The sequence below is a fragment of the Brassica napus genome, chromosome C3 (assembly GCF_020379485.1).
Source record: "Brassica napus cultivar Da-Ae chromosome C3, Da-Ae, whole genome shotgun sequence".
Lineage (NCBI taxonomy): Eukaryota > Viridiplantae > Streptophyta > Magnoliopsida > Brassicales > Brassicaceae > Brassica > Brassica napus.
This window is the reverse complement of record NC_063446.1, coordinates 71,232,721-71,248,995: the sequence shown is the minus strand read 5'-3', so window position 1 is coordinate 71,248,995 and position 16,275 is coordinate 71,232,721. Positions and strand designations below refer to the sequence as shown.

The 16,275-nt window shown below is 36.8% G+C and overlaps 1 protein-coding gene and 1 pseudogene across 1 annotated transcript; one reads left to right on the top strand and one right to left on the bottom strand.

Annotated features, from left to right (window-relative positions):
* The first annotated feature begins 931 nt into the window (after window positions 1–931).
* LOC106427486 (UDP-glycosyltransferase 89A2-like) lies at window positions 932–5,911 on the top strand. The gene is made up of 2 exons (XM_048750527.1): window positions 932–5,322; window positions 5,541–5,911. The coding sequence occupies exons 1-2, from the start codon at window positions 4,255–4,257 to the stop codon at window positions 5,850–5,852; spliced, it is 1,380 nt and encodes a 459-aa protein (XP_048606484.1). The 5' UTR covers window positions 932–4,254; the 3' UTR covers window positions 5,853–5,911.
* Window positions 5,912–6,136: 225 nt separating this feature from the next.
* On the bottom strand, window positions 6,137–15,971 carry LOC106359494 (annotated as a pseudogene).
* Window positions 15,972–16,275: the final 304 nt, after the last annotated feature.

Below are 16,275 nucleotides of genomic sequence, written 5' to 3'. Positions count from 1 at the left end.
GGTACGTTTATATATTCTTCTCTCTTTCTCTCTTGATCTGTCGGCCACACTAAATGATTTTGATTTCCAGGTACTACTACAGCAGCAGGCTTAGTAGATGGCAAAGACTATGAGAAATAGAATAACCTCACTTAGGTATAAGACTGGTCACAAATTGGCAGGGTCTTCGAAAGTGGTTTGAGCACACATTGTAACTAATAGGTATTTGATTTAAATATTATTATTTTTGATAGATTAATAAATATGAAATTTCATCAAAAAAAAAAAACCCCACCCGCAGATACTTCTCCAATATCACAAAATCAAAGATCGATAAAGAAACCTTGGAAAATAGTTTCCCACATCAGTTATATCTCATACGTTCCAGGTTAAAGAAAAAACAAATAAGAAAATAAGATCAGAAAAACCTCATTCCCCCGCTATTTTATAAATCCTCACAAAAAAACCCCGGATACAATGGTAATAGAAAACTATATCTCATTCTCTTCTGATCGAATCTGATATATAAAACCTAAAACACTATAAAAAACTTACAATTCAGGATTAAAATGACAAAAATACTAAGAATTCGAACATTATTAGTTAAATAATTGAAATTTGGTGTAGACAATATAATCATATTCACACCTAACTTAACATAAATGAAAATTTACACAAATTAAATCTTTTGTAAAAACCGATCCATTAAATATTTTGTAAAAACCGATTTATAAGGAATATTTTAGAAGTTTCTTTATAATTTTTTTGGTCAATCATTAATTAGAAATTTATAAAATAATGACTGTCTAAATGTTTTTATAAAATTAATCTAAAACAAAAGATGACTTGTGAAACATGGAAAATGTAGTATTTGGTTATTTACTAAGCCCAATAACCAACTTACAGAAAATAGATAGATAACTAGAAAAATAATTTTACTATCATGTGTATATTTATTATAATAAATGTGAGTTATCTCTCTTTTCCTTGCGCCACGTCATCATATAACATGGGGCTTAGAAGATGTTCTAAGCAACTTTTATTTTTCTCATAAACGCATCCTACCGCTGATAACTCATACCTGCTCATATTTTATTAGAGAATCAAATTTTATATAAAACAAAATGAATCAAGTAAATAACAGAAAATGAACGATGCTAATTGATGGTAAGTGTTGATATGTCAAAACATAGGATTCTATGTTTTGTTGCAATCTTATAAGTGATTTTATTCGCATTTATTTGGTTGTAAATATTTTCCTAACCTATATAAATACAATTTAAAAAATTAAAATTATTAAAAATGAAAATTTCTTTACAACAATCTTTGACTAATAAAAAAAATACAGAAATGTGCATAAGAAATACATAAATTACGCTATAAATAGGATTAAAATATCTGCAAACCATGTAAATGTTTTAGTACTTTCGATAATGGGAATCCAAATAGTATGTATTTCAGGGTTTTTTTTTTAAAGTATGTTAGTTGTTTGAGGAAAATTTATAGAACAAAAATATTTAAATTAGTTCGAATGCAGCTTCGGATCTCTTCAAAGAAACTAATTTATACCAATCGATCCTCCAAATCTTGACAGAAAAAACATCTTGGTAGCTGATCTAGAATGGAACATAGAAATCATTTTGAATCTGTTCCCACGTAATCTGAAATCTTATGCTTAAGAGTAAGACCAAGCAAAAAATGGTCCATATATGCTCATATTTGTTCCTAACAAACAATAGAGCTTATTTTCCCATAACCGAGTATCACCCAACAATAAACTTAAGAAATGAGACCGATGAATCCCAGGAATAAAATTTCCAATTCGATGGCTAATGTTTGGATTGCCAATTTCTAGCCAAAGTTGAGATTTTTTTAAGGAAAATTATTCGAGTCTTACGGCTGGCGAGAACCTCAAAAAGAGTCATATACATTAATTGTTAGATACAAATTACTCAACTGCAAATGACATAACAACTCCAATCATGATGATGTCATGGAAGCAAAAGTTCAATACAAAAAATTACTTAAAAACAACCTAACCAACAACTTAAATTAATAAAATAGTATATCTTAATACCAAGTGCGACATCTCTATATTGAAAAAGAAGTTTTATGGAACTAATATGATCTTTATAATGCCACCAAAAAAGTGTCATCTAAATAATCTAGAAAATCGATGCAATGATTGTTATTACTATAAACAAATAGAGAAGTTATTGGAGTTGGTTTTACGGTGACTAACAAGCGCCTACACTCATCGACCACTACTCAGTTCACACTTTCCAGTTTTAATGTTTTCTTATTTTGATTAGCTTTGGTTTACTACCTTCTTCGCATTATATATAACATTATACTTTTAATGAAATGCAACTTCAAATAATCATCACTTCTATTCCAATAGCATGTCGAAAGACTATGATTTCAACATAAAAATAATTACTCTTATAATATACACAAAAAATTACCCACAACCCAATGCTTCCGAATCCAAAATATTACAAACCACAAATAACACATCGAGTTTGAGATCAATTTTTTGTAAAAGAAAACAACATGAACACCATTTTAAGCTCTTAAAGCATATCAATGCCATATTTCTTTAATATAAAAAACTATTATTTTTTGGACAACAAAATCAACTATTGCAAACAAGCAAAGGATATCTTATCACTTATAATCCATTTTCACCTAAATTTTTTTAAAAGACAAAAATCATTATCATAAACATTTCTTGCAAATGGAAATCTAAAACACAAACCATGGGATCTTACAAAAAGTAATAACTTAGATCACAAATAAGATATATCCCGCCCGTATGGCGGGCCGACCCTAGTTATATATATTAAAAACAGCTATATACGTTCAAAAAGGTAGAAAATAATCTAAATTAGTCGTAACTTTTATCTAGAATAATTGTTTTTTTTTCTTGCTAACTATCTAGAATAATTGTTATTAGTAAATATTATCACAATGTAGATACAAGGCCATGAACTAAAAATCCCTAGTAAAAAGAGAGAAGAGAGAGAAAGTAGATCTCAGTGTTGGGTTCGGCGTACGGGCGGCGCGAGCGTGCGTGCCGTCGCCGGAGCCCGTCGTCCTTCAGCTTAAATTATTCGATCTTTGTCTCCTCCCCGTCGCCTCCGGCGTCTGCCTTATCTAAGCTCTGGCCAACCACCACCCGTGGTGTTTCTGATCTTGGAGTGAAAACGCGGTTGCTTGGATGTTATGGCGCAGTGAAGACGCTCATTGTTTGGGTTCCGATTCCGGGAGGTGGAGGCACCCACAGCTCCGTCGCCGCCGGCTCTTGTGTCCAGGAGGTGGAAGCTTCTTCAGTTTCGCCGTCGTCGGCTCTAGTCTCCTGGGGGTGAATGCTACCATAGCTTTGGGTCGCCGGCTTTAGGTATTTCGTTGCGGTTCTTAGGGTTTGGGTTTCGATTATGGATCGGGTGGTTCTTGTTTGTCTCTCTAGTGTTGGAGCTTTGGCCTTGTTGGATGAGATCTCGAAGAGCGATGAAGCTCTCCGACGGGTAGACAGAGTTGGAAGAACAGAGGTGGTTTCGGCGGAGGCTCTACGGGTTCTGAGCTTCGACGAAATGAAGTTGCGGTGATGTGGTTCCGGCGGTGATTCGAGGCGGTTGCGACGCGTGTCGTTCTGATGGTGTAGATTCTCCCACGTGTCCAGCAGCCAGTTTCCTTGACGTGCGACGTCGTACGGGTTTTTAATGTTTGGGCCGACGGCCCGGTTAATGGTTTCGTTTGTAACTTTTAGGCTTTTGGGCCTCTGGCCTTTTTGATATGTATTTGGGCCTCGGACTGTGTACTCTGGGCTTGGCCCGTTTTATTAATTAAAAAAAAAAACCTCTGGAAAAAAAAAAGTAGTTACAAGGCCATGTCTACCGAAACAAAAACATGTCTAAAACCTCTTGATAATGTAAACATTTAGGGGTCCATTTTTCTAACTTTTATGCAGTACAGTATATTCCTAAAAATAAATATTGTTAACCACCTTTAATATTTTACAAAATACATATAATTAGCCGTTTGATGTAAAAAAACAAAATACATATACATATAATTAGCCGTTTGATGTAAAAAAAAAACAAAATACATATAATTTTTTTTCTGAACGAAACATATAAATTTTATTACTATACATATTTTTACCATAAAAAGATGTTTTTTTTTCTGCAATCATCTTAGGTTTCCAAAACCCTAGGAATAGACATATAAAATGCCAATGAACGTACCAATCACACAACAAACTCAACCTCGTAAATGGCCGGAGAAATGCTCTCGCCTACACCTCAGGAGTCAAAACGCAACCGTTTAAAACCGCATATCATGGTGTTTCCATATCCAGCACAAGGCCACTTGCTTCCTATTCTGGATTTAACCCATCAACTCTGTCTTCATGGCAACGTCACTGTCTCAATCATCGTCACACCTAAAAACCTTCCTCACCTCTCCCCTCTTCTCTCCGCTCATCCATCCGCCGTCTCCGCCGTCACTCTACCTCTCCCTCACAGCCCTTCCGGCGTTGAGAACGTCAAAGACCTTGGCTGTACTCCTTATATCATGGCTTCTCTTCGACAGCTCCGAGAGCCTATCATCAAATGGCTAAGTTCTCATCAGAATCCTCCCGTTGCTCTCATCTCTGACTTCTTCCTCGGATGGACCAACGATCTCGGTGTTCCTCGCTTTGCCTTCTTCAGTTCTGGAGCGTTCTTTGCTTCACTTGTACATTATGTCTCCGACAAGCGTCATCTCTATGACCAAACTGAGCCTGTCTGCATCTCGGATCTTCCTCGCTCCCCTGTTTTCAAAACAGAGCATTTGCCTTTAACCCCGCAGTCTCCCTTGTCGCGAGATGTTAATATCGTTAGAGACATGACCATGAACTTCTCTAGCCATGGTTGTATTTTCAATTCTTGCAACTGTCTGGAAGAGGAGTACATGGAGTATTTGAAGCTGAAAGTGGGTCATAACCGGGTTTTTGGTGTTGGTCCGGTTTCTTCTGTCGGTTTAGGCAAGGGAAAATCAGAACTCAATGTAGACGTGAAGGCCTTGTTTAGTTGGCTTGACGGATGTCCAGATGGATCCGTGCTATACATATGTTTCGGTAGTCAAAAAGTGTTGACTAAAGGGCAGTGTGATGCTTTGGCTCTTGGTCTTGAAAAGAGTCTGACCCGGTTTTTTTGGGTGGCTAAGACAGACCCGATACCCGATGGGTTTGAGGATCGGGTCGCTGGTCGGGGAATGATTGTTAGAGGGTGGGCTCCTCAGGTGGCTGTGTTGAGTCACGTGGCCGTTGGTGGGTTTTTAAGCCATTGTGGATGGAACTCGGTGCTGGAAGCAAGGCCGTGCCTGACTTTTCTAAAGTTAGAAGCAGTCAAAAAAAATTTGGCCCCAAAAATATTATTAAGATGGCTTGAACCAATGACATTGACAAATGAAACAGCCTATTCATCCACTTAACCAACAAAGAATCTTGCCAAATTGGCCTCTAAAATTGATTATAAGAATATTGGCCCCAAGCCCATGCTTGACCAGCTTGTGGTCAGGCCCGGCCCTGGCTGGAAGCGGTAGCTAGTGGAACGATGATCTTGGCTTGGCCTATGGAAGCAGACCAATTTGTGGATGCCAAGTTGCTGGTGGAGTATACAGGTGTAGCTGTTAGTGTCTGTGAAGGGGGTAAGACTGTGCCGAACCCACACGAGTTAGGTCGGGTCATAGCTGAAACTATGGGTGAGCAAGGACGCGAGCTACGTGTTCGGGCCAAGGAGATGGGAAAGAAGGCACTTGCTGCGACAGAAGTAAGAGGAAGCTCTACTATTGATTTGGAAAGACTTGTTAAAGAACTGGGCTCTCTATAAAGATATGATTGCAATGACTAAAACGGTTTTTGGAAATAAAAAAGTGTTTTATTGTTAAAGCATCATATCTTCTTTGTTAAGACTAAGAGCATGTCAAACAATTAGTTAAGACTAAGAGCATGTCAAACAATAGGCTTTAAGTGAATATCTTAGTAATAAAACAATTAGAAAAAAAGTAAAAGTAGAAGAAAGATGAGAAGAAAAGTTCTCAAAACAGAACTTATAAGACCCATTTTAGATACTTTGAGAAACATGTGTCTTTCTTTTATACATTAAGCATTTAAAAATATAACAAGTTGTAATTAATAAACAAATTACAATAAAATATTAATATTCATTTGATGAGAACTCCTTTTGAGAAACTGCACGGATAAGGATGCTTCTCTAAGAGTCTATCTAAAATGTACATTACTTGATTTGTAGAAATGAACAAGACACTTTCTAGATTCAATATAAACCCTCAAACTGTGAAACACCTGTGTCATCTAAGAAGCCGATACAGAGTGTACTGCCACAACTTCAAAGAACCATATATTTTAGTCTCCATTTTGCTCATTTCTTTGTTTGGCTTATTGACTAATATGTCTTATGCAATGCAGCCAATGCTTCTATTTATGGTCGAGTTGGGTACCTATATAATTGCAGGATAGCTACATAATTGCATGAATTATGAAAACAAGAAGTAATAACTACATTAATTTAACAAAAAGACCATTTTAATAATGTGGATAAATTTGCTGTTTTTTCTTGAATAATGAAAGGCTGACTCATCCCACTAATATAATAAAATTAAATCAAGATTTTGTCGAGATTCAAAAAATTCATTTCGTCTCTTTCTAGATCTTGTTTATATTCTCCGCTAACTCTGAATCAAAATAATCTCTACAGCCGTAAGTGCTTAGATAGTTCTTATTCAACAATTTTTATTGTAGCATCCTGTAACATGCATAATTCATTGTCACTTCAAACTCGTTTAAAGACAAGAACTCGGTAAGAACATGGTAATTATAGAAACCCTAATCTTGTGCTAATTTTAGGATGTTTGTGAATAGCCTTGCTTTGAATTAGGTATTCTCTATTTATAACCGACACTTTTCTTTTTCCCATCAAGTTGACGTATTTCCTTGACCGTCTCTCTGTCAAATGAGTCGAGTTCAGTTTAATAGACAAGTCTTGCCTAGAGATATAATCCATCTTCAACACTATAAAATATGCCGAAGTTAAAAAATATCTATGATTTTCTTTTCTTTTTCTAAGATTTTATTTATTTTATCCATGTTAAACTCTTAAGTTGGGTTTATCTTCAGAAAACTGAAACAAATAAATTTCTTAACTCCAGAGGTTAAATAGATATAACCTTGTGAACAACAGAACAAACCAAGCCCAAAATAATAATAAGAAAACAATCAACACAACTAGAAATCCAAGGGATAGTGTATGGGGTGGACCACACCTTTAATCAAGCATGTTTTTCGTAGCTTCTGAAATTCGCATGCACTTCTTCGTAACGCTGGGTGAGATATGTCGAACATTTGATCGCTGGATATCTATTCATTAAATACAGCCATAAAGATAATTAAGACACTATGAGTGGCAGAAGGTCTGAATATAACAAGGAGAAAAGGTTAAAGCCTTAATTACTTGGGAAGGTTGCTTTCGGACTGGCACGTAGGAAGACACTCTATTATGCAGTCGTGATTCGGTTCCAGGAAAAATGGAATCTGTGAAGGTAAAGATTAGACGCAATATTATTGTTAATTTTAATTATTTGCTTAACCCAAATCTAAAGAAGTTCAACACAAAATGTTTTGAGAAAATGATAATAATTAAACACTGATAAAACATTAATGTAAACTGGATATTAATAAAAGACTTACGGAATATCGATTCTGATCATTTAAAATAACCCTGTGCATTGTGGATCTTTAACGTTTAAAAAAGAAGCTTGTTAGAAAAATGTCAGCTAGAAAAATTTACTTGGAGTTTACAAAGAATATATATGACATAATGAGAATATATCAAGTATGCCCAAAGAGGAAAATATTACCTGAAAAGACCATTGCTCCAACACTGCATCATATCACCAAGATTCACAACAAGTGCTCTGTAGACAAAAAAGCAAACTATATCAGTCTCCCAAAACTGTAAATAAGGAACAATACAAGTTCATCACTGAAGAAATATATGTTTAACAAGGGTATAGCGGAAATTAAGCATTATCATGTTGTACCCTTCAATCGACGGTACATATTCCCACTTCTGAGGCTTAGCGTTTCTATCCTTGCATATCTGCCACGAATTATACGATTGCTTCAAAAGTACATGTGTAGAAAATAGAATGTGATTTCGATTTTTTTTTCTCAAAGCAATGTAAAGAAGATATCTCAGTTGATACTTTGTATATTGGTAATCTCTGTAATTATAGCTTTCCATTCTAGGATCATCTATGTTTGTATATAAGTGTAGTGTACATCTCAATAATAATCATCTTTCACATCTTATATGGTATCAGTGCTATCGATACCCCAATTTTTCTTTCCTTTTTCAAATTTTTTTAACAATCAAACAACGCCTCCGTCTGCAATGGCAGCCACCACCGCTGAAACTATCCAAACCCCTACGCACACTTTCTTTAACGTGAACACATCCAATGTCACCAAGTTAACTTCCACTAACTATCTTATGTGGAGTCTCCAGATCCATGCCTTGCTAGATGGCTATGATCTCGCTGGTTAACTTCAAATTCACACCCGATGCCACTCTTAACGTTGAAGAAGCTATCGTCATCAATCCAGATTATGCAGCGTGGAAGAGACAAGATAAGCTTATCTTTACCGCCTTGCTAGGAGCTATCTCTTCTTCCATTCAGCTTGTGGTGTCACGAGCCACAACCTCTGCTCAAGTCTGGCATACCCTTGCGTCTACATATGCCAAACCGAGTAGAGCTCATATCAAGCAGGTGAGAAACTAGAGGAAGCTATGGACAAAAGGCACTCATACCATTGATTAGTACTTTCAAGGCTTCACAGTACGGATCGACCAACTTGCAATCCTTGGTAAGCCTCTTGACCTGGAAGATCAGATTGAGTTCATCCTTGAGGGACTTCCTGAGGAGTACAAGCAGATCGTTGATCAAGTTGAAGGTCGGGACACGCCATCGTCTCTGACTGATCTACACGAACGCCTTCTGAATCATGAAATCAAGTTGCTCTCTGCGGCTCCACCATCTCATCTCCCTGTCTCTGCTATGTGGCGTACAACACCACCAACAACAAATCTCGGAACACTCAACGCCACAACACCCCGAAGCAGTACAACAATAGCAATTAACATAGCAACTGGAATGATTCCAATCAAAGGCAGTACAATCGCTCTGGTAATAGACAGCCTCGTCCATATATCGGTTGTTGTCAAATCTGCAGCACTCAAGGGCACAGTGCTCGTCGTTGTCCACAACTCCAGTCCATGCAACAGAATGCATCTCCCTTTCCAGCTGCTGCAACGATGCCTTGGCAACCACATGCTAATGCAGCCATGGTTTCTCCTTACTCAGCCAACAACTAGCTACTTGACAGCGGTGCAACGCACCATATCACAAATGATCTCAACAATCTTACCCTTCATCAATCTTATCAAGGAGGAGATGAAGTTCTGATCGGTGATGGTTCGTCTCTTGCCATTTTACACACGGGTTCCACCCTCTTGTCCTCTCCAACTCGATCTCTTACTCTTGATAAAATACTTTGTGCCAGATATTCAAAAGAACTTGATTTCAGTATATAGATTATGCAATACTAATCAAGTTTTGGTTGAATTTTTCCCGGCTTCATTTCAGGTGAAGGACCTAAGCACGGGGGTGCCTCTTCTTCAAGGCAGAACCAGGAATGAACTTTATGAATGGCCTATGAGTGCAGCACAAGCACAAGTCTTCTCAGCTTTCAAACAGAATCAAGACGACTCGTGATGTGTGGCACTTGCGTCTAGGGCATCCATCTCCCCCGTTACTTCAATCTATTATCTCTAAAAACTCTTTGCCTATTGCTGCTACTTCTTTGGATTTTCAGAAACCTTTCTTTTGTTCTAATTGTCATATAAATAAGAGTCATAAAATGCATTTTCAACAAACATCTATTGCTTCAACAAGGCCTCTGCAATTTGTGTTTTTAAACGTGTGGTCTTATCCTATTTTGTCCCATGACCATAACAAGTATTATGTGATTTTTGGAGATCACTACAGTAGATACACATGTTTCTATCCACTATAAAAGAAATCACAAGTGAAAGAAGTCTTCTTAGCATTCAAACCACTTGTTGAGAATCACTTTCAAAAGAAGATTGGAACTCTACTTTCTGATAATGGTGGTGAATATATTGCACTACGATCTTACCTTCAGACGCACGACATCTCGCATCTAACTTCTCCACCGCATACGCCGGAACACAACAGCCTCTCTGAACGTAAACATCGGCATATTGTGGAAACTGGTATGTCGTTACTCTCTGCAGCCTCGGTTCCAAAGTCCTACTGTCCTTATGCATTTGCTATTGCGGTATATCTTATTAATCGCCTTCCAACACCGGTGCTTGCAAATCAATCTCCCTATCAGAAGTTATTAGGACAAGCACCGAACTTTGAGAAGCTACGGACGTTTGGCTGTCGTTGCTATCCTTGGCGTAGGCCATACTCAGCTCAGAAACTCGACGATCGATCAACTCCATGTGTCTTTATGGGTTACTCGTTGACTCAAAGCGCTTACTACTGTCTTGACATTCTCACTGGTCGAGTCTATACATCCAGACATGTGCAGTTTGATGAGTTCACGTGTCCGTTCAGCTCACATACAGATCATGCTAAGGTTCAACAGTCAGAGGAAGCACCGTCTCCGAGTTCAGTTCTATTCACTAAAGTTCATCTGGTTCAGCCTTTGGCGCCACCATGCTTGGGTCCTTACCAGTCTACTTCACCAACCGCTTCTGCTACAACTCCATCTCAGGTACATTCTTTAAACTCTTCTTCTTCATCTTCTAATACTTCTTCCTCTCTCAGCCCCACTGGCCAACCGATTCTCCCAAATCACCCGTCTATTCCAGACCAACCTAACCTAACCACCGAAAGGCCCACTGGTCCAACCATTGTCCCAAATACACAAACAGATACCTCCACCTCCCAAAGACCCACTGGTCAGTCTTCTGCACCTACTTTCTCTGTACAAAAACCATCTCAACCACCACAAAACACCCACCAAATGAGAACTAGAGCCAAAAATCAGATCTCAAAACCAACTAAAAAGTTTTCCCTTACCGCTGCATTTCATCAAGTGTATGAGCCTGAGCCTTCTACTTACAAACAAGCACTAAAATAGAAGTTGTGGCGTGATTCAATGTCTGAGGAAATTGCAGGTCAGATTGAAAAAGAAACATGGGATCTAGTACCTGCTACACCTTCACAAAACGTCATTGGCTGTCGTTGGGTCTATAAGAACAAGTTTTTCTCTAATGGCAAGCCACGTCAACGTAAATCACGTTTGGTAGCCAAAGGAAATCATCAAGAGTATCGCCTTGACTATAAGGAAACGTTTAGTCCAGTCATAAAAGCGGTCACCATTCGTCTTGTTCTTGGATTCGCGACAAGTAACTCTTGGCTTATTCGCAAGTTAGATGTCAATCAAGCGTTTCTCCAAGGTACTCTACAGAAAGAAGTTTTCATGGAACAACCACCGGGTTTTGTTGATGCTGATCGTCCCCGCATGTGTGTCGTCTAAAGAAAGCGATCTATGGTCTGAAACAAGCTCCTCGCGCTTGGTATATGGAACTTAAAACCTTCCTCTCTCAGTCCGTTTTCACTAACAGCTATGCAGATGCCTCACTCTTTGTCTATTCTGAAGGGAAGCTTCTTGTCTACGTCCTCATTTATGTCGACGATATTCTCGTCACCGGCAACAATGATGAAGCAGTCTCTTGTGTCATTATAGCACTCGGTCAGAGGTTCTCTCTCAAAGATCAAGGTGGAGTTGATTGTTTTCTTGGCATTGAAGTTACAAAAACAAGCCAAGGTCTGCACCTCATGCAGCGCAGGTACATACTGGATCTCCAAGTCAAGACAAACATGCTTGAAGCTAAAACAGTTGCTACTCCGATGCAGACCTCACCGAAACTCTCTTTGAAGTCTGGAACTCCGATCACTAACGTTACTGAATATCGTATGGTTGTTGGAAGCTTGCAGTATCTAGCGTTCACTAGTCCTGATATCTCCTTTGCCGTCAACAAACTTTCACAGTTTATGCACTGTCCTACAGACGAGCACTGGCAGGCTTCTAAACGTGTCCTTCGTTACCTCGCTGGAACCTCTTCTCATGGCATTCTTCTCCGGTCCAATAATGTCTTAAATCTTCATGCTTTTTCGGACTCAGATTGGACAGGTGATTCTGATGATTATGTTTCTACCAATGCTTACAATGTATATCTTGGAAATCAACCTATCTCATGGTCTGCAAAGAAACAAAATGGAGTTGCACGGTCATCAACGGAAGCTGAGTACCGAGCCATCGCCAACACATCATCTGAGGTTCGGTGGATATGTAACGTTCTATCTGAGCTTCACATCAAGCTTCCTATTGCACTGGTAATCTACTGCATCTGAGGTTCAGTGGATATGTAACGTTCTATTCTCGTATGAAACATCTTGCGCTCGATTATCATTACATCAGAGGTCAAGTTCAAGCTGGTATTCTACGAGTAACTTACGTCTCATCCAAAGATCAGCTCGCAGATGCCTTAACAAAGCCCCTACCTCGTGCAAGCTTCAACACGGCATGCTCCAAGATTGGAGTTATACACCTCCCTCCATCTTGAGGGGGCGTGTAAAGAAGATATATCAATTGATACTTTGTATATGGGTGATTCTTTGTAATTATAGCTATCTATGCTTGTATATAAGTGTACTGTACATCTCAATAATAATCATCCTTCACATCTTATAAGCAATACCTGGAGTCCCAATACATCATCGGTTGCTATGAGCGTCATCATTCCGTAATCCGAATGTGCTCCAGTTCCATATATTCCCTTAGAGGGATCCGATTTTCCTAAGAAGTATTAATATCATTGAGAGGTTGGCATATATACTGTGCTTAGGCAACTCCTTAAAGCTTTCTTTGAAATATATATCACCTTCATAGTGAAGCAAGCGCAAAGTTGAAATAGGCTTTCTAAGCATCTCAGGGCTATCAAAGTAATCTGCATCCAAGTCGAGGGCCAAGGCCAGTAATTTTGCAATAGCCTTACAAACCCTCCTGTTACAGAAGATATACATTCAGCAAAACCTATGGAACAAAAAGTTTGACTCTATAGATAGACTGGTCGAACGCAACACTATAAACAAATGTGAAGACATGGACAGGGAAAACCACAAATGAGATTTACAATGCTTCTTGATGGTATTTCTCCATGGTCTCTCGCCACCCAGGCAAAACATCTACCGAAAAATATAAATTCCATTAAAGTAACCGGCATTAAATGCATCGCAAAAAAAAAATGGAAAGACATGTATTCCCTTCGTTCCACAAAGATGAATGTTATTGAAAAAAAATTGTTTCACAAAGATGAATTTTAAAAATTGTCTATGCATATTTAATAAGTTAAAAAAACAAATTGTTAAATTTAAGAAGTTTGGCACATATACAGCGAAGGTGATATATATTTCAACTTTGTGCTTGCTTCACTATGAAGGTGATATATATTTCAAAGAAAGCTTTAAGAAGTTGCCTAAGCACTGTATATATGCCAACCTCTCAGTGATAGTAATACTTCTTAGGAAAATAGGAAGTTAACAATTTAAGAAGCTTTAAGAAGTTTTAACTAAAACTATTGATTTAAAGTTATAGGAAGTTGCTTTATACATAAATCAAGATATTTATCGTTATGCATTAATCATTTCTAATACTCTTTTGTTTCTGAATAGTTAGTTTTTAAGGTTTTTCATACCGATTAAGGCATTATAAACTTTTATTTATTTTTTGCCTAAAACAACATTTAATTCAACCAATAAAAATCATACTAATATAAATGGTTTTAAACATCAATTTATTTTTATATAGAAACTTGAAAACATCACTTAAATTGAAACAATTTTTTTTAAACACCACTTAAAGTGAAACAGAGGGAATATGTGTGAAATGTTTAATAAATCTATCATGATGGAACGGAAGGACTATATATCTTATATACAAGAAAAATGGAAAGTATAAAAGCAGGAAAAGGAACTAATCTTATAAAACAGAACAACAAAGTCTAATGGAACGTATAAAAGAAGGAAATGGAAGTAATCTGCTAAAATAGAACACCAAAGTCTATTTTTGTTCAGGTATACCAAACAAAAGAGCTCACTAACCAGGATCAGGCCAAGGGTTGGGGCCATAGAATGGATAATCCCACTGAGGATCATCTCTGGGAACTTCGGATCCAATGTAGTAACCTTCTTTGTGATCCCCTTAAAAATAAAAAAGACGTATGAGTGAGAGCACTCAACAAAACTTTTTGAAGGGAGAATATCCGATTTTGTTGAGTGCTCTCACTCATACGTCTTTTTTATTTTTTTTTTTATTTTTGTTGAGTGCTCTCCCTTCAAAAAGTTTTGTTGAGTGCTCTCACTCATAATCTATTTTTTTATTTTTTTATTTTTATTTTTTTATTTTTAATAATATTTTTATTTTTAATAATATTTTTATTTGTTTATTTGATCTAAAATTTTATAAATATATAATTTATATTCATAATTTTGATGAAAATTACACTATATTAAGTTTATATATTCTATTTGTGTGTTTTATACAATTTTAAACATGAAAATGTATTAATGTTATACACAATTAAAGATTAACATGTTTTATAACATAGTAAACCATCTAAAAATTCCGCCCCGCATAATTTCCGATTAATCCCCGATTTTCTCTTTATGCGCTAGGCCCAACCCGACCGCCCGACTCGCGCCTAGCGCGTTCCCGAACAGGGGTTACACGTACCTTGGACTTGATTCTCAGGATCAGGGATCTGATCGTAAAACGGTGTATAGCCACGATGTTTTTCATTTTTCAACACTTCCATCTTCTCCTCCAAAGGAAGAGCGAAGAAATTTTTGCTCTGCTCGAAAGCCTTGTCCATGACTTCTTCGCTTATTCCATGGTTTATAACATAAAAAACCCACTATCCAGACATGCCTGAAACAAGAAACTCTCCTAACAAAATAATTGGTTGTTACAAAAAGAAATAAATTAATAAATGGACTCAGACCTGCTTGAGCGAAAGAACTGATTGATGATCAGAGTTTGCGAGATCAATGCAAGTAAGCAATGATTCTTGGATTATCGAATCCTCCACCTGAGTTTTAGTCTCCATTTCGTTCATTTCTTTGTTTGGCTTGTTGACTAAAATGTCTTTTAGAATGCTTCTATTTATGGTCGAGTTGGGTACCTAAATATTAGCAGGATAGCTACCTAATTGCATGAATTATGAAAACAAAAAGTAATAACTACATTAATTTAATAAAACACGATTTCAATACGGGGATAAATTGGATGTATTTCTTGAATTATGAAAAGCTGTCTCATCCCACAAATCTAATAAAAATAAATCAAGATTTTTTCGAGATTCAAGAAATTCATTTTGTCTTCTTTCTAGATCTTGTACTATGATATACTATTCTAACTCTGAATCAAGTTTATCTCTACAGCCATAAGTGCTTACATAGTTTTTATTCAACTGTTTTTATGGTAGCATAACATGCATAATTCACTGTCATTTCAAACTCGTTTAAAGACAAGAACTCGGTAAAAACAAGGTGCTATGGAAATTATAATCTTGTGCCGACTTCTAAATGCATGTGAATATCCTTGCCTTGAATTAGGCTTTTTATATTTATAACCGACTTTTTTCCTTTTCCCATTAAAACATCAATTAGTACAACATTGGCTTTATATAAAAATTAAAACATCATTTAGTATATTTATGTATATTGATAAATTTAGCTTTCTAAAATGAAATATTTTATGTCAAATAAAATATACTTCTGTTTTAATAAGATTTAGATAAATTATAGAGTGGCATTAGAAATAGTCTAAATTTGGAAATAGTCTAAATAGAGTAAACCATTTTTTACTCTATTATATAGTGAAATGTTGCATCTAGATCTGTCTTAAATCTCTGTGCATCAGTAAAAACCCACAGTTGCGGTAAGATATACCTATAGGATTAGAAAAATTTACTCTTTCTAGATAAGTATGTATTTCTAAAAGGGATAAGGAAATCAGGTTTTGAGACTGCTATAAATATGGGTCTAAAGATTGTAAAGTTATTATTCACACAATAATGTACAAACCCTAAAATGGATATTTGCCTCAATTCGTTTTTTCTCTCTTTTGCTTTCTAC